General features: G+C 40.1%; 2 protein-coding genes across 20 annotated transcripts in view; one reads left to right on the top strand and one right to left on the bottom strand.

Moving 5' to 3' along the window:
• LOC134284072 (tetratricopeptide repeat protein 39C-like) overlaps window positions 1-19454 on the top strand; it is a 77367-nt gene that overhangs the window by 19548 nt on the left and 38365 nt on the right. For 8 of the 19 annotated variants that reach the window (XM_062842318.1, XM_062842319.1, XM_062842317.1 and 5 more), the window contains one exon: window positions 8151-8398. The exons of 3 other annotated variants lie outside the window; for them this stretch is intronic. The gene's annotated coding sequence lies outside the window, so the exon portion shown is untranslated. Of the gene's footprint in view, window positions 1-8095; window positions 8399-19454 lie in introns of all 19 variants that reach the window. 8 more of the 19 variants (XM_062842321.1, XM_062842316.1, XM_062842314.1 and 5 more) reach the window with 2 other exon arrangements.
• LOC134291781 (uncharacterized) lies at window positions 1578-8004 on the bottom strand. Its single transcript, XM_062859969.1, has 2 exons — window positions 4193-8004; window positions 1578-3762 (listed from the first exon to the last, which is right to left on the bottom strand). The coding sequence occupies exon 2, from the start codon at window positions 2866-2868 to the stop codon at window positions 1819-1821; it is 1050 nt and encodes a 349-aa protein (XP_062715953.1). The 5' UTR covers window positions 2869-3762; window positions 4193-8004; the 3' UTR covers window positions 1578-1818.

Genomic DNA, 19454 nt, shown 5'->3' with positions numbered 1-19454 from the left:
AAAAAATATGAAGCGCTTCCCACAGGAATCCCTGGAGTAGCTCTTTAAAGAATTCCTGTTCCTGAGATAATTCCGGGAGGAATTCCTGGAAGATTAACCGAAGGAATTCGTGGAGGAAATTCTAGAGACATTTCTTGAGGAAATCCTGGAGTAATTCCTAGAGTAGGCTCTGGAATAGTTTTTGAAGAAAGCCTTGAAGTAATTCATGGAGAAATTCTTAGAGTGTTTCTGAGAGGAATTTCTGGAGGCCTTCCTGAAAAAATTCTTGAGGAATTTCTAAAATAAAACCTTCAGAAATTTCGGGAAGAATTTCAGGACGAATTCAGGAGGAAGAGGAATTCCTGAAATAATTCATGAAGGAATTCCTAAAAGATTGGAGCCACTTCTGAAGCTGCTCTTTAAAGAATTTCTGAATAAATTCTTCAAGCATTTCCTTGAGCTATTTCTAAAAGGAATTCTGGGAGGAATTTTGGAAAAATTCCGGAAGGTTTTTTTTTTATGAATTCCAGGAGTAATTCAAAGAAAAATTATGGGAATTCTTGGATTGTTTCCAGGAGGAATTCGTGCAGGAATCCCTGGAGTAGATCGTAGAAGAATTCCTGGAGTCGTTCTTAGAGGAATCCCGTAAGTATTTCCTTGTAGAATTCCTGGAGGATTTTTTTGAGGATATTCTGAAGTAGTTTCTAGAAAAATTCCCGTAGGAATCCCTGAAGTCATTCCTGGAGAAATTCCTGGAGGATTTTCTAGAGTTATTACTGAAGCAAGTCGTGGAGTAATTAATGGAGTATTTCCTGGAATACTTTATGGTAGAATTCCTGAAGGAATTCTTGGAGGAATTTTTGGAGGAATTTCTGGAGAAGTTCGTGGATGAATTCCTGGAGTAATTTCTGGTGGAATTCCTGGAGGAATTCCTGGATGAATTTCTGGTGGATATTCTGTAGGAATTCCTGGAGGAATACCTAGAAGATTTATTAAAGGAATCACTGGCGAAATTCTTAGAGGAACTCCTGGAGTGTTTTCTGGAGGAGTGCCTGGAGGATTTTCTGGTGGATATTCTGTAGGAATTGCTGGAGGAATTCCTAGACGATTAATTGAAGGAATCACTGGCGAAATTCTTGGAGGAATTCCTGGAGTATTTTCTGGAGGAATTCCTGGATGAATTTCTGGTGGATATCCTGTAGGAATTCCTGGAGGAATCCCTAGAAGATTTATTGAACGAATCACTGGCGAAAATCTTAGAGGAATTGCTGGGGGAATTCCTGGACGAATTTCTGGACGATTTCCTGGTGGAAATTCAGGAAGGAATTCTAGAGGAATCTCTAAAGAATTTTCTGGAGCATTGACTTCTAGTTATTCCTCCATGAGTTCCTACAGGAATTTATCCCAAAATTCTACCAAGAAATCTAGCAGGGATTCCTCCAGGAATTCCTCCAGAAAATCCTCATGGGATTCCTTCAGGAATTCCTTCAGGAATTTCTTCAAGGAATGCTCCCGTGAATCATCCAGAGATGCCTCCAGGAATTCCTTCAAGGGTTCATTCAGGAATTGTAGAATTCCTGAAGAATTGTTTTGAGGACAGCCTGAAGTAGTTCCTGGAAGAATTCCCGTAGGAATCCCCGAAGTCATTTCTGAAGCAATTCGTGGAGGAATTCCTAGAGTTATTCCTGAAGCAATTCTTGGAGTAATTAATGGAGTATTTCCTGGAAGACTTTATGGAAGAATTCCTGAAGGAATTCTTGGAGGAATTTTTGGAGGAATTCCTCGAGTTATTCCTGAAGCAATTCTTGGAGTAATTCATGGAGTATATCCTGGAAGACTTTATGGAAAAATTCCTGAAAGAATTCTTGGAGAAATTTTCGGAGGAATTCCGTGAGGAATTTCTGGAAAAGTTCGTGGATGAATTCCTGGAGGAATTCCTGGAGTATTTTCTGTAGGAATTCCTGGAGTAATGCCTGAAGGAATTTCTGGTGGATATTCTGTAGGAATTCCTGGGGGAATCCCTAGAATATTTATTGAAGGAATCACTGGCGAAATTTCTGGACGAAAGAAATCACTGGCGAAATTCTTAGAGGAATTTCTGGAGTGTTTTCTGGAGGAATGTCTGGAGAAATTTCTGGAGGATATTCTGTACGAACTCCTGGAGGAATCCATAGAAGATTTACTAAAGGAACCACTGGCGAAATTTCTGGACGATTTCCTGGAGGAAATACAGGAAGGAATTCTGAAGGAATCTCTAAAGAATTTTCTGGAGCATTTACTGGAGAAATTTATGAAGGAATCACTGGAGGAATTCCTGGAAAAAAATGGAGGACATCTTGCAGTAGTTCCTGGATAAACATCTGTAAGAATCCTGTAGGAATACCTGGAGTAACTCACGGAGAAATTCTTGGAGTTATGCCTGGAGTATTTCCAAAAAGACTTCCTGGAAAAATACCTGATGGAATTTCTGGAGGTATGCCTTGAGCAATTTCCGTTGGAATTCTTGGAGGAACTCCTGGAGTAGTACCTGAAGTAATTTCTGGAGGAATTCCTGGAATAATTTATGGAGAAATTCATGAAGTAATTCCTGGAGAAATGCCTGGAGTACTTTCTGGAGAAATTTTTGAAGAAATCCCTGTAGAAATTCCTAGAGGAATTCTGTGAGGAATTACTGAAGGAATTTCCAGAGGAATTACTGACGGAATTTCTAGAGGAATTTCTTGATGATTTCCAGGGAGAAATTCTGGAAGGAATTCTAGACGAATCCTTGGAGGAACCTCTAGAGAATCTCCTGCAGCAATTACAGGAGGAATTTATGGTGCGATTCCTGGAGGAATCCCTGCAGGATTTCCTGGTAGAATTTCGGGATAAATTCCTGCAGGAACTCATGGAGGAATAACTGGAAGAATTTTTGGAGGACACCGTGGAAAAAAAATCTAGAGGAATCGTCAGAGGAATTCCTAGATGAATCCTTGCAGGAATTCTTAGAGAAAGTCTTGGAGCAATTTATTGAAAAATTGTCTTGTGAAATCCCTGGAAGAATTCCTGATGAAATCCCTTCTACAATTCCTGAAGAGAAATTCCTGTAGGAATTTCGAGATGAATTTCTGGAGTTATTCCTGGAAGAACTACTGGAAGAATGTTTAGCTGGCATCGTGGAGGATTTTTTGGAGGAATCCCTTGAGGAAGTCCTGGTGGTATTAATGCAGGAATTTCTGGAGAAATCCCTTGAGTCCTTCAGTAATTTTCGGGAAAAATCCTGAAGAGAAACATGCATTATTGCTGGAGAACTCCTGCATTAATTACCAGAGTTATAATGGAGAAATTCCCAGTAAAATCCTAGGGTGATTCTACGACAAATGCTGGAGGAATTCTTGAGCTAATTCTTAAGAAATTCCCTTGGTATTTTTTGGGGGTGGCCTGGAGGAATGCCTGGGGAGCTCCTGGACTCACTCTCAGGAACATCAGGAGGGCTTCCCGTTGAACTGAAAATAAATAAACTGTGAGAAGCTACTCCTGGAAGAATTTCTGGAGAAAAATTCTAAACCAGTTCTTGAAAGTATCCCAGAAGAAATTTTAGTAGAACTAAAGGACAAAAACCCAGACGGAGTAGCTGGAGAAATACCAGGAAGGACTCCTAGAAGAATCTCATTAGAGGTTTTCCAGAAAGAACTACGGGAGAGTCCCAGAAAGCATCCCAAGGGAAATCATAAAAAAAGCTGGAGGAATCCCAGATTCCTGTAGAAATTACAAAAGAAAGTTCTGGATGAATGTACATCAAACCTGAGGTGTGCGGAGTCAACATTTTTGGTCATTCAATTTGAGCGCGAATTGTTTCCTCCAGTGCTCCCCGTGGTTGAGTTTCTTATCTCTATGGAGATCAATTTCAAAGCGCACGCATAAACTACTTCACACAAATTTTAAATAGATCGATTACAAGAAAAGTAAAATTTAAACACATTCATTCCGCTCATTTAGTCTTATACGGGCTTGAAAGAATATTGAACCAATTTTGGGCAAGTTTTACACATGATTTTCACTCAGAAAAGCATTTTTGTATCCGCAGGAAAAGTTTGTGTGTCATTAATCGTTTCACTTGTTTTAGCGTGACTGAGCAAACCGAACTTGTAACTAGGCACACTCTGATCATTTTGGAGGTTTGGCAGCAGCCTGGCTGCTGTCAAATTTCAGTCCGCAATCCTCAGCATCAAACACACTAGAGAAAGTGCGCAAAAAAAAAAAAAACAAAAATAAATGACAACCGCTTCATACTGTGCGTGCGTTCGCGCAACATAAATTGTTGGTGCGCAGGCGCTATAGCCCGGTGAGCATTGTGTGCAGTGAGAACGAAGCGACAAAAGCCCTATCGCGTCTCGGCCGCGGCCCCGGCCCGGACCCAGTCTCGGCCCGTAGGTTTGAATATCCCTTAAAACGGTGCCACCCAGCGTTATGATCTCGCTAAATTCCACCAGTGAGTGGGTTTGGGTGTATGGCATCTAGGCGAATTGAATCTTCACCCAAAGAAAAGGATGCCTTGAGATTGATTCATAAACATTGCGCGCAATTTTCCGTTCACTGTTGGCTCTGTCAAACGATGACCGCCACCGCGACGCCGGACTTCGTTGCCATGCGCACGACGACCAACAGCAAGCAAACGTGTAGGGTTGCCAGACAGTATTGCAATAAAAACATTGATTTATTTCACCAGATTTTGAATTCAAGATTGTGACAAAACTATGAAAGATACAATGTTGCACTAAAGGACAGTTTGGTAGCGTATCAAAAAATGAATGTTTTGTAGAAGAACATTTCTCACATTTATCACGTTTTTCACGAATAAACTATCAAAAAAGGTGTAAAAAGGGTACATTTTTAGGCACTTTTTACATAAAAATCAAAATTTCTGCACTTAAATGACTTTTTATCAATTACCTGTCCAAAGAGCATTAAAAGACAAAGCTTTAAGCTTTTTATCCATGCGCTTAGATTGATTATACGGTTCATAGTTTCTGAGTTAGAGATGTTTAAAGATGGGGTAATTTAAAAACACTAATTTTTGAATAACTCACTTAGCAGTGATTTCCGGACCTACCTGTAGAACAATTTTTTGCTGCAAATATGGTCTACTTTCACCTCCTTTCGGGTGTAACACGAATTACCAGTCACCCTGTATATATATATATATAAATGAGTTTGAAGTTCCTTTGAGGCAACAAAACTCAAGAACGGGTGGACCGATCAGCATGACTCTTGCACGGTTTGGTTCGTATTCATGGTGGCTGTGTTTATATGTACAAAAAGTTACGAAAATCCACTAGAAAAGTAAAAAAAGATAAAGAACTGATTTTCCATGAGCTGGGAAGGAAATCACCACGACCGAAATGAAATCAATCTAGAGTGCGGTGCTATTCCCAAGTAACAATGGTAGCTGAACAAAAGCTTATTCAACCAAAAATTTGAAAATCAAGCTTAAGAGCGGTTTATTCAGCCGTTGTACAGCAATAACGTTTGTAGGGTTTTGAGCTCAACAGTTGTCAAACCACCACAAGACGGCAAGACAAAGTTTGCCGGGACAGCTAGTTTATAATAGTTTTTCGAATAAATGAGAATGCGAATGGAAGGAAAGTGGAATGAGGAAGAAGAAGATTGGGGAAAGGGATGAAGAAGAAGTAAAAATACATAAAATGTAACTACAACAAACATGTTGTTTGATTTGAATGACAGCGTTTGTTATTTTAAACTAAATATTAGTAGAATTAAACTAAAACGTATTGATTGGTTCAACTACCATTTCGGTTTGTTTACGAAACTGTCATAATTGAAACTAACGAATGGTAAAATCAAACTAACGTTTGTTGAATTTACCAGCACTTTTTTAACTGAAATGTTGGTGTGTTTCAACCAAGGCGGGTAGTTAAAATTAACTAAAATTTTGTTTGTATCGAATTTAAACTGGCATTCTGGTTCAATCAAACTAATACTTGTTTGTCTTTACTAATTTTTTTTTCTCCGTGATTAAAGTGTCACTAATACCAATATACAGAGTTTTGCAAACATCTGAAATATTTCCCGAACGGTAGAAACGAATCTCAGCTTCTAGACAAGATATTTTAATTTTTTTAGAGCATTGACGCCTTAAATATGTAGTACTATCAGATAAAACTTGGGAAATGCCTAAAAAATAGTTCTTTCATCAGCACAATTCAAACACAATATTTACAAAATCCTTTATACCCTTTAAGATTAATTAGCAATTTACAGAAAAATACACAAAAAGGGCCATTTTTCAAAAATTGCTCTGGCGAAAACTTTGAATGATTTTTTAGAAAATCGAAATGATCTACATCTACAGAAATGCTTTAAATATGCACATTTTTAGGGCTGAGCATATCAATTGTTTTGTAGATGAAACCTATAATTTTTCTAGCAATTTTACCCAACAGGGTCTTCTTCAGGGTTCTAAATTGTCGATATTTTTTTTTTATTTACAATTTTTGAAAATAAAGGCTTCTTGGCTCTAAAAAATGATGTATTTAAAACTTTAACATGATTGTTTTGAGCTAACCAATCATTTTTAGATATCGAATTTACATCATTTCTATTTTTTGTGCAAAATGGGGCTGTACACATTAAGATGAGCACGGAAAACTCAGACACCACCGTGTCTCAGCAAATATTTATACTGAATTTTGGCAAACTGAGCAAACAAACAACAAATCAAATTTGCTGAGCACTCTGCGGTGCCAATCTCGGTAAAAAGCAAAGAAAATTTCCGTGATTTGGTGAAAAAACATAAAAGTGTAGTGTACATAAAGCTACGGCTTTAAAAAACCTTGTAAACTGGAACTCCCATTCACTTTTAGATCCAAATCACATGAAAAAACTGCTAGTTTGTAAATTTCAATTTAACTTTCATGTTTCACTTAAAGGGAAAAGGTACGCGTCCGTGGATGCTTTTGGAAGTTGTGTTTGTGTTTTAGCCCCGTCTGTTTCTCTGTCTAACTTCAAGTTTAGATTTACCATCTGATTTGATGTTGTAAAATTTTTAGATTTAGAAAAATCTTCGAAATGCTCCACCCTCTTTCATCTGGCTGCTACAATTGTTTTGTCTGTCAACAAATTTCTTATTGCACATGGCGGGCACTGGCGCAGTCTTGTGTCACGCGCCATTGACAATTGTATAAAACCTCCGCATACTGTTCCTGTCCATGCTATCTTGCGATGCAGCAATCACACTCTCTTCATGCTATCGTTTCTTGCTGTGGAAAATTCGTTTCTCTTTTGCTCTTATTGCTTTCCTATTGAGCCGGGTATCGGCCACTAGCATTCTTTTCGGTCATCTCACTTCGTCGAACCAACTAATTACGATGGCCTCGCTGAGCGGTGCTTATCACCTCTAGCGTTGTTGTTGTCCCTGCTTCATGGATAAATACACATAAACTATTAAGGACAGACTTGTTAGAATCCCAATATGGCCGCCACAATGGCCGACTTTGGCACCTACCCACGATTTCGAGGGCACAAATTTCTTCGTAAACAAAACCAGCGCACCTGCGCTTATTATTTTAGGCTTATTACAAGTGAGCAAGAACAGAATAATAACATGCATTGTTGTTTGAAGCTTGCATCTTGAGATTTGTGCGTCTGAAGTTGCGATGCACTGTTGAACCAGGATTTCAAGACGTTTGTCCTTAACATCTCCAGATTTGTTAATCTCTTCCATCCTCTCGTCCAGCTCGTGATAGCACTGTGTAGCAACCCCTTCGGTTTAAATGGTCTAATATCCTATGTGTTCTTAGAGGTCTGAGACCTTTATAATAATAAAAAATGTACACTATGGACTTCAAAAAATATCATATTTCCGAAGAAATGACCCAAATTTTTTGATCGGGAGTGTAAGCAAAGAATGGCCATTCATGGCATACACAGGACATACTGTGGAAAGGGTTTTCTTGTTGATTCAATGAAACATACTACAATGTTGCAAATTGCTCATGGGGGACCACTATACTGCCGTGAATCGCATATCAGTCCCATCTTTGCTGGATTTCCTATGCAAATGGGACAAATATGCGATTCACGGCAGTATAGTTTGCAAAAAATATCCCATATGTAGAGGAGGAATCTGAAAGTGGTATAGCTCTTTCAATATGTACGTGCTTTGCAAACAGCTAAAAAATGACACTGAATCGTGTGCAGCATAACTAGGTGAAGGCCGAGTCAGGGAGGACTTGCCGAAATAATGTGATAGCCAGCTTAGTATACATGTACCGCGGAAAAGGATATTGCCAAGGAAAAGACAGAGCGAAAAATTGAAAGTGTGATAAATACCATCGATCGGGGGTTTGTGTAAGCTGTAGCTGACCATCAGGACAGGATAAGCACCACCACTGGCACTGGCTGGGAGTGACCGAAGCAGGTTTGTGTTAACAAAATAAGTGTTTAGCTTCTCAAATGACACGAATTAAATACTGCTGTGGCTTCCTGTTTGTCAGGCGATAATCAGTTTATAGCGTGAGTCGCGGTAGAATAAATATGTTTCACGCTACAGCAGTGCAGTGTGATTAGGCGAGATATATTGTGACAAAAATATCTGTTGGCAATATTATGGGGATTATAATGAAATAAATGAGCATGTGGAGCGAAATTTGCACACCCTTGTGTTCTACTACACTCCTTGATGTTACAACATACATATGTATAACATATTATTGGTTTGATTAAGCCATTTCTTTTTAAGCGCTTCTTTTGCTTGTATAGTTTTCTACAAGATATTTATCTATTAGTATGTTCGCGTAAGTTGAGTAAAACACCGTCTTAGGATCCCTGAATAAGCCAGCTCGCCTTTCAAATATGAAAAGGTTCAATCACAGACAAACAGACGTAACTCATAGAGGAAATTAATCAATACTTTTGCCCGGTGTCTTTTTCATGAGACATTGCCACCTGTTGGGGGTGGAAGCTCAGGTAAAATATTATCTCCTGGGCGCCCATTAAAAACACCACCCCCGGCGAAGACTGGCGCTCGAGCCTAGCTATTTAGCACTGTAGTTGGAGGAAATGCCAATGCAGAACCCGTAGCTTCCGGGAAGGTAAGCCCAGCTCCCTGGGTTAGTGGGTTGGTGTCAGGCCCTGCGAGCCAGCCGTAAAAAAGACTAGCACCGGAAAATCAACAAGAGAAGAATGCGAACCGATACCAATGGCGACGACCACAGCGACGAAAAGGGACTTGCGATTGGAAGCTCGGTACGTGGAACTGCAGATCTCTCAACTTCATCGGGAGCACTCGCATACTCGCCGATATACTGAAGGACCGCGGGTTCGGAATCGTAGCGCTGCAGGAGGTGTGTTGGACAGGATCCATGGTGCGAACGTTTAGAGGTAATCATACCATCTACCAGAGTTGCGGCAACACACGTGAGCTGGGAACAGCTTTTATAGTGATGGGCGACATGCAGAGGCGCGTGATCGGTTGGTGGCCGATCGACGAAAGAATGTGCAGGTTGAGAATCAAGGGCCACACTCCGGAAGCACTGATGATGACAAAGACGCATTTTACGCGCAGCTCGAACGCGAGTACGACCGCTGCCCAAACCACGACGTCAAGATCATCATAGGGGATCTAAACGCTCAGGTAGGCCAGGAGGAGGAATTCAGACCGACGATTGGAAAGTTCAGCGCCCACCAGCTGACGAACGAAAATGGCCTACACCTCATCGATTTCGCCGCCTCCAAGAACATGGCCATTCGTAGCACCTTCTTCCTGCACAGCCTCCCGTATCGTTACACCTGGAGATCACCACAACAAACGGAATCGCAAATCGACCACGTTCTGATTGATGGACGGCACTTCTCCGACATTATCGACGTCAGGACCTATCGTGGCGCTAATATCGACTCCGATCACTACCTGGTGATGGTTAAACTGCGCCCAAAACTCTCCGTTATTAACAACGTACATTACCGGCGGCCGCCCCGGTACGATCTAGAGCGACTGAAGCAACCGGATGTCGCCACCGCATACGCGCAGAATCTCGAGGCAGCGTTGCCGGACGAGGGTGTGCTCGATGTGGCCCCTCTAGAGGACTGCTGGAGTACAGTGAAAGCAGCCATCAACAACGCAGCCGAGAGCACAATCGGGTACGTAGAACGGAGTCGACGAAACGATTGGTTCGACGAGGAGTGCAGTGCGGTTCTGGAGGAGAAGGATGCAGCGCGGGCGGTAATGCTGCAGCATGGAACCCGACAGAATGTGGAGCGATACAGACAGAAGCGGAAGCAGCAGACCCGTCTCTTCCGGGAGAAAAAGCGCCGCCTGGAAGAAGCGGAGTGCGAGGAAATGGAACTGCTGTGCCGTTCACAGGAAACACGCAAGTTCTACCAGAAGCTCAACGCATCCCGCAAAGGCTACGTGCCGCAAGCCGAAATATGCAGGGATAAGGAAGGGAGCCTCCTGACGGACAAACGTGAGGTGATCGAAAGGTGGAAGCAGCACTTCGACGAGCACCTGAATGGCGAGGAGAATGTAGGCACGGAGGACCAAGGCAGCGGAGGAAATGACTATGTTGGTGCAGCAGAGGACGGGAACGAACCAACTCCCACGCTGAGGGAAGTTAAGGATGCCATCCACCAGCTCAAAAACAACAAAGCGGCTGGTAAGGACGGTATCGCAGCAGAACTCATCAAGATGGGCCCGGAAAAGTTGGCCACCTGTCTGCACCAGTTAGTAGTCAAGATCTGGGAAACCGAACAGCTACCGGAGGAGCGGAAGGAAGGGATAATCTGTCCCATCCACAAGAAAGGCGACAAGTTAATGTGTGAGAACTTTCAAGCGATCACCGTTTTGAATGCCGCCTACAAAGTGCTATCCCAGATCATCTTCCGTCGTCTTTCACCTAAAGTAAATGAGTTCGTGGGAAGTTACCAAGCCGGTTTCATCGACGGCCGGTCGACAACGGACCAGATCTTCACCGTACGGCAAATCCTCCAGAAATGCCGTGAATACCAGGTCCCAACGCATCACCTGTTCATCGACTTCAAAGCGGCATACGACAGTATCGACCGCACAGAGCTATGGAAAATTATGGACGAGAACAGCTTTCCCGGGAAGCTGACTAGACTGATAAGAGCAACGATGGACGGTGTGCAGAACAGCGTAAGGATTTCGGGTGAGCTATCCAGTTCATTTGAATCTCGACGGGGACTACGACAAGGTGATGGACTTTCCTGCCTACTATTCAACATCGCCCTGGAAGGTGTTATGCGACGAGCCGGGCTCAACAGCCGGGGTACGATCTTCACGAAATCCAGCCAATTTGTCTGTTTTGCGGATGACATGGACATTATTGCCAGAACATTTGGAACGGTGGCAGAACTGTACACCCGCCTGAAACGTGAAGCAGCAAAGGTCGGACTGGTGGTGAATGCGGCTAAGACAAAGTACATGCTGGTAGGTGGGACTGAGCGAGACAGGACAAGCCTTGGCAGCAATGTTACGATAGACGGGGATACTTTCGAGGTGGTAGAAGAATTCGTCTACCTCGGTTCCTTGCTAACGGCTGACAATAACGTGAGCCGTGAAATACGAAGGCGCATCATCAGTGGAAGTCGTGCCTACTATGGGCTCCAGAAGAAACTGCGGTCAAAAAAGATTCACCCCCGCACCAAATGTACCATGTACAAGACGTTAATAAGACCGGTGGTTCTCTACGGACACGAGACATGGACGATGCTCGAGGAGGACCTGCAAGCACTCGGAGTTTTCGAGCGACGGGTGCTAAGGACGATCTTCGGCGGTGTGCAGGAGAACGGTGTGTGGCGGAGAAGAATGAACCACGAGCTCGCTGCACTTTACGGCGAACCCAGCATCCAGAAAGTGGCCAAAGCCGGAAGGATACGGTGGGCAGGGCATGTTGCAAGAATGCCGGACAACAACCCTGCAAAGCTGGTGTTTGCAACTGATCCGGTTGGCACAAGAAGGCGTGGAGCGCAGAGAGCACGATGGGCGGACCAGGTGGAGCGTGATCTGGCGAGTGTTGGGCGTGACCGAGGATGGAGAGCTGCAGCTGCAAATCGAGTATTATGGCGGCAAATTGTTGATTCAGTATTATCATGAATTTGATGTGAACTAAATAAATGAATGAATTGCCACCTGTTGGTGGAACCGCGCGAGACACAGTCGGCCATGATGGATTTCGATTTGATGTTTTTCTAACACGTACACTACTACACAAATCACCTGTAATTTTCGTTTACGTCATTCAGCAACGTGTACACTGGCGAACGTCAAAGCGATTGAACGGATTGAACACTAGCGCCTTTGGTGGAAGGATCGCGGAAATGAAATGAAATTTGAATTGATCGTTAAATGCATGTGACAAGTCATTTTGAAGAGTATTACGTCTGTTTGTCTGTGGTTCAATGGTAAGAAAGCAAACAAGCTCTCTTAGCTTTGCTCTGATTCTTGTTGAATTTTTTTTATTGGAAATTCGGAATCCGGAAGAAAATTTCTGTTTAAATTTCACTCATATACATAGTCGAGTGAAATATAGTCATCACATTTTATTTCATCGGAGTTCTGCAAAAATCATCAGCGATAGAAGTGTTCCAAACTGTCCTAGAGTGAGGCCTTCAAATCTACAAGAATAGTTTCAAGTGTTTTCGCCATAAATAATAGCATTGCATAATCTACTGGGATCCGTAAAGCTCTTGACATCTACAATGTCATTGATAGACGCTATAGGTCAGCCAAATTACCTTGTAGTTCAAAACTTCAGATCTACACTCGTAACAACAGTCATATCTGTTATACTGAGTAATGTTGCATAATCAACCACGGTTACTGGAGCATTCAGAAGTCTACTTATTTATTACAAACCTTTGGGATATTGAGGGTTGTCCAAACTGTTCTGTAATAAAGTCCTTCAAATCTACAAGAATAACTTTTGTGTTTTCGCCATAAATAATATCATTGCATAATCTACTGGGATCCGTGAAGCTCTTGAAATATCGAATGTCATCAAGAGACACTATAGGAATATTCCAGGGCTGCCAAACTTTCTTGGAGTTCATATAGTTCCAGGTCTACGCTCGTAACAGCAGCCAAATCTGACACACTGAGTAATGTTGCATAACCAACCGCGATTACTGGAGCAATCTGAAGTCTATTTATAATGAACCTTTGAGATTGAGGGTCGTCCAAACTGTTATATAATGAAGTCCTTCAAATCTACAATAATGGCTTTAAGTGTTTTTGCCATAAATAATAGAATTGCAAAATCTACTGGGATTCGTGAACCTTTGGGACATTGGGGGTCGTCCAAACCATCCTGAAGTTTAGCTCTTGACAGTAACAGTAGTTATTCGCACAATGAACTTGAACATTACACATCCAACTGTGATCTGAAATGCCATTGGCATTTCATGAGCCATTCCAAGATAATTTTGAGATATTCCAGATCAACCACACTACTGCGGAGACCATAGCTTCAGGCCTACATTTATAATAATCGCTTTTGCCACTTCGTTAAGTATAGTATTACATAATCCACTTTATTTATCAAAGTAGTTCGAGGATCAATAAGTGATGTTATATATTTTAGGGATATTATGGGCCATCCTTACTGTTATGGAGTTTAGTTGATGAAAACAACCGCTGTAATATCAGGTGATTTCGTTTTAGATGGCACCGTTACCCACCCAGATCCTCAAACTTCTGTGAAACTCAAAGCCATTCCAAAATTCCTTGGAGATATTCCAGGATTACTAAACTTCCCTATAACTAAGAACTTCCAGCTAAGATGAAGATATGACAAAGCCATATCTCCTGCACAAATCTGAAGGGAAACGTGGGAAAAGCGTGGGTATTATGATTTCATGTCTAGTTTAATGCTGTTTGAGCAAAACTTTGGCTAATCGTGTTGTTGTTTTCTCCATTTCTTGCAACTTAAACAACATTGGGACGGTATAGCCAAAACAGAAACTTCAATTGCTGTAGATGCTAGATTTTGAACATCATAATAGTTTGGATGATGCCAGTTGATCTGATGATGTAAATTGAACATTCAGAAGATTTACTGGAAATGATAGATTACAAATCGTAGCTTTGTATGATGAAAGAAGTTACTGTTACACCCGTAGCCTTAAGGATCTAAACTCAAGAACTGTTTGCATGACCTAGGATATCCCGAATGATCTGATACTGTCTTTTGAACTTTGGACATGGTAGATTACAAATCGTAGCTATGTATAATGCAAGAAGTTATCGTAACACCCGTAGACTTTAGGATCTGAACTCAAGAACAATTTGAATGATCCCGACTGATCCGATACTGTCTATTGAACTTTCAGAAGACTTACTGGACATAATAGATTACAAATCGTAGCTTTGTATAATGAAAGAAATTACTGTTACACCCGTAGACTTGAAAATCCAAATTCAAGAACTGTTTGGATGACCTAGGATATCCCGGCTGACCTGATACTGTCTATTGAACTTTCAGAAGACTTACTGGACATGATAGAATAAAAACCGTAGCTTTCTTTAATGAAAGCAGTTACTGTTACACCCGTAGACTTTAGGATTTCCACTCAAGAACAGTTTGGGTGACCTTGGATATCTAGAAAAAATATATTGCATCATATTCTACCCTTTTTATGCTGCTGAACACCAAAACCACAGACATAGGTAGAAAAAACTCCTTAATAATGCTTGGAAAAATTTCGGCTTCAAAGGGTTAAATAAGCATTAGGTTGAGATACTTTTTATGGTGAGTAAAAGCCATGGTATACAAAAAAAAAATACAAATTTTAGTAAATTCAAAAAATCACTATCAAAAGCTACCTGCAAAACATGTCGTTAATTATGTTTGGTTCTGTATCAAGCTGTAAAAAATATAATAATGGTGGGTATTGCCAATGTTTGCACGGTAAAACATATGTGTATGAAATTTATTACGAAAAATGGCCATTTTTCAAAAATCTCGCCGAGGCGACCTCTAATAGACATTTCAGAAAGTTGCCGTCATACAAAAGTTTGTTTCTAACACCCTTAGAAACACCATTTGCAGAGTGAGCCCCCAAGCTTTTTGACTATGTGCAATTTTGGGACACCCTACACAGATAAAAATAATGAGATTTACACGTTATGTAAACTTAAGTTTAGTCATGTAAACTTAGTGTTATGATGGTTTACAAGATATATCATGTGAATTTGTGTTATATGTCATGTCAACACACAGAGTCATGCTGAATTACATGACATATAATGGAAGTTTACATGATATTTTATGACTTTTACATAATATGTCATGTAAACTTCTGTGATATCCCACGCTTTAATCATGTCACAGAATTTTACTCTTTTTTCGATCTGTGTAGTATTCAGCAAGACTGTGCTGAGGGTGATGGGTTCGATTCCCGTTCGGCCCAGGAACTTTTCGTGAAGGAAATTTCCTTGCATTCCTTGGACATGAAGTATTTTCGTGCCTGCCACACGACATGCAAAATGGCCGTTAGCAGAGGAAGCTCTCAGATAATAACTGAGGAAGTGCTCATAGAACATCAGTAAGCTGAAAAGTATGTTTTGTCCCAGTGCACAGTGGGAAAAATCGACCAAAAAAACGGATCTTTTAACGCCGCTGGTTTCAGTACGTGAAGTTGACCATTTCTGACGTAAAAAAATACGAGAAATCGATTGGTGCTAAATTCATTCACCGCACGGCACGGGAAGTGGTTCATTTTGCCCCATTTCGCCCTTTTTTAATACAAAAAGAGAATCAAAATGTACTTTCAAACAACTAACACGACTGTAGATCGTTGAAAATAGCTGCAGGTGTGATTAGAGGTCAGTAGAAATCATAAACATACATGAAAGATCCTTTTGAATGCTTATTTTGCCCCATATGCCCCAATAACTGCTGGAAATTGTGAATTTTACATAAATATGCATGGATTTTTAATGTTACTTATTTGAATTTGCTTTTTTTTCGCATAAACAAAAAGCGCTAGATTTGTTATCACCAGAATAATCTTCAGTAGTTGTCCAATTTGCCCTATTTTGCCCTATTATCATAGAAAAATGAGATTAAATATGTATTTATAAGCAACATTTACTGCTTTGGAAAGTTGACATTAGTTCTAGTTGCAATTGGAAGCTAACAATTATCATGCGCATATATTAAATATATTTTCCCTCTTTTACCCTTCATTCCCCTAAAACTGCTGGATGATAACATTTTTTGTATTGTTCTGTGATGTCACTGGTTGCAATATATGAAGTCCTGGATCATTTTTGATGTATACAAATGCGTTTTATCGATTAGCTTTAGAATCATTCACGGGAGAGTACAAATAGCTGTCCATTTTACCCCAATTTGCCCTGATATGTTGTCGCCTCATGAATGAATTGATTTCCCACATTTGCTTATGTCCGAATTGATGGACTTTTGGTACTGAAACCAATGTTATCAAAAGGACAGTTAAGAATATGACTTTGGTGGGGAATTCAGGGTATAATAAGCATTAATCTTAATTTAAATTGGTGGCAAATATGCACACAACTAATTAAATTTGGCATCTTAAGTATATATATATAATTTGGTGCATTAAAACACGCTATATTTAATCAGTTTAGCGCATATTTAACATATTTTATAAAATGCTCATCATGCCCTTAATTCCCCATCAAAAGCTGAAATTATAGAACTAGTCATATATATGTATTTTTGATAACAGTGCCAATGCTAATAAGGGAAATTAATTTATTCATTGCATGACAAAAAATCAGGGCAAATTAATTTATTCATTACATAAAAAATCAGGGCGAATTGGGGTGAGATGGACAGCTATTCATACCATTCCAAGAAAGATCCTAGTATCAATCGATTACCCGCATTTGTACATATCAAAAATGATCCAGGACTTCATGTTTTGCATCCAACAAAACCATACAAAATATGTTATTATCCAGCAGTTTTAGGGGAATGTAGGGTAAAATAGGGAAAATATCTTTCGTATATACGCATGATAACTGTTAGCATCCAATTTCACCTAAAGCTAATTTCAACGTGTTATAGCAGTATTTGTTTTTCATAACTACATTTGAAATCTATTTTTTTCATGAAAATAGGGCAAAATGGGGCAAATCGGACAACTCCCGAAGATGATTCTCTTGAAAATAGATCTGGCGCTTTTTGTTTATGCCAAACAAATCACTTCAAATCAATATCATTTACAATCCATTCATAATTAGGAAAAAATGTGAATATCCACAAGTTGTTGGGGCATATGGGGCAAAATAAGCTTTTAAAATGATCTTCTATGTATGTTTATGATTTCTATTGACCTCTAATTACACCTGCAGCTATTTTAAACGATCTACAGTCGTGTTATTTGTTTGAAAGTACATTTTGATTCTCTTTTTGTATGAAAAAAGGGCAAAATGGGGCAAAAAGGACTACTTCCCGTGCCGTGCGGTGAATAAATTTAGCACCAATCGATTTCTCGTATTTTTTTACGTCAGAAATGGTCAACTTCACGTACCGAAACCAGCGGCGTTAAAAGATCCGTTTTTTGGGTCGATTTTTCCCACTGTGCAGTGGGGACGTTATGATAAGTAGAAGAATAATAAAACGACAAACATAATTCCATATTTTTAGCAAAATTTAAGAAAAAATCTTTAAAAAGTTTGATGGAGAAATGTACGGAAAGTGGGGTGAAACTTTAGTATACATATTTTGTGTAGCACTGAGTTCTTTTATAGACGAAAATATGTTCATCATTTAGTACAGTAGAAGGTTTGCTTATTTTTGGAAGCTACCTATTGTGATTAATAGTCATTCAGCACACTATAGGCCATTGTACACATATCCTTAGGGTGCAATTCACCTAACTACCGCATTGCTTCCACTCAATTCGCAGCATTGCCACTATATAATGTATAGACTTTTGTCTCTATTCTGCACCAATCTGATGACTTGTTGTTGCACATACTTACCAAGTCAATGGACGCTGAGCTGAGCTGAACAATACAATATCGACCAAAAGTGCGGTCAGCTGTATGATAATGCAAGCTTTCAGCGCAACATGGGCGGTTACATTGATGGCACAAATTGAATTATTTATGCTCCGTCATGCTGACAAGTCGATACACCGAGTGCGCGATTGTGGGCTTCGGAGTATTCAATACGTATCTAGCTATAGAAAAGTATATAGTTTTTGAGCATATAGTCACTGGTTGAGTTGAATATGGCTATGACTGTTTTTTTTAGATTCGAATGCTTTATCAAATGTAAATACTTGTCAGTATAGATATGTGTGAAGCTGGCATAAGTTCAAATTTCTTGAATGCCGTAACTATACTCTAACGTGGATCATTATTGGAATTTGAGCTTTCTCCGTTAAGCATGCTTTTTATTATTATTTTTTTTATTACTATCAAATGTATTATACATTTATCAATACAATATTACTTAAACAACGCAAGGCTATCCACTGGATACAATACAATTTTAATCGTATTAAAGTAAACAACTACTGGGTAATAATCTTAGAATCAGGTTCTAACCCATAGTGAATATCACGCAAGAAAAAAAGATCAGGAAGACGATAAAACAATGAAAAACAAAAAAACAAACAGAAAAATAGAGAAAAGAAAAAAAATATGAGAAGAAAATCGAAACAAATATGAAAAAGGAAATATAAAAAGATTGGTTTTCGCCAAAAGTAGCTATGTACAACTTTTGTATTCAGCAAACCTCTGCCCAGGGGCAACGATTCATGGGAATTTGAAACGGTCACGTTTCTCCACCTACGCGAAAAAAAAAATGGAATACGCCATGGAGGGTAGTTTAGTTACATATTGAAACCTCCCTCCCAATGGCGAGCGACTAGCATGCAAAACTACATCCAAGACAATAGCAAGCAAAGTGAGACGAAATGGAAAAAGGATTCGCGGTGCGACGATGGGACAACCGTGAACGACGACGTATGATGTGTAGCAAGGAAGAAAGCTGAATCAAACCATCATCAGTGCAGTGGATGGAGGAAAATTGTGTTCTTGACCTGAACCGCGGCAAGTTCAAGCAAGAACTATGCTTGGCATAACATGCCTGCCTACACCGTATCCATTATGCGGGAGCTGGATATAACTTTGTTTCGTGACATGCTGCTGGCAATTTTTGAACTTGAACAGCAAGTTAGCGCACGTGGCAATGACATTGCAGGCGCCTATGCCATTGTATAGCTATAAATTTGTAAATTACACTAGTTTACAGCATTTTTGAACTCGGTAAGCTGATGATCATTTTTGGTGTAGAATCATGCCCTGAGTTCGAAAACGCGAAGGAAAAAAAATTACAGTAGAGCGGAAAATTTTTCGACTTTCCATACAAGGTTGATGATTTGAAATCAATTTTTGTTCTATTTTTAAGCAACGTCGCTCACTTCACACACCTCATTCTCCGTAATCAATGCTC

Source organism: Aedes albopictus, chromosome 3 (assembly GCF_035046485.1).
Source record: "Aedes albopictus strain Foshan chromosome 3, AalbF5, whole genome shotgun sequence".
NCBI lineage: Eukaryota > Metazoa > Arthropoda > Insecta > Diptera > Culicidae > Aedes > Aedes albopictus.
This window is presented reverse-complemented; position numbering and strand designations above follow the sequence as displayed.

Excerpts from the sequence above, each read along its gene's own strand:
- LOC134291781 (XM_062859969.1), bottom strand. The coding sequence starts at position 2,868 with ATGAGTTCCTGCAGGAATTTATCCCGAAATTCTACCAGGAAATCCTGC.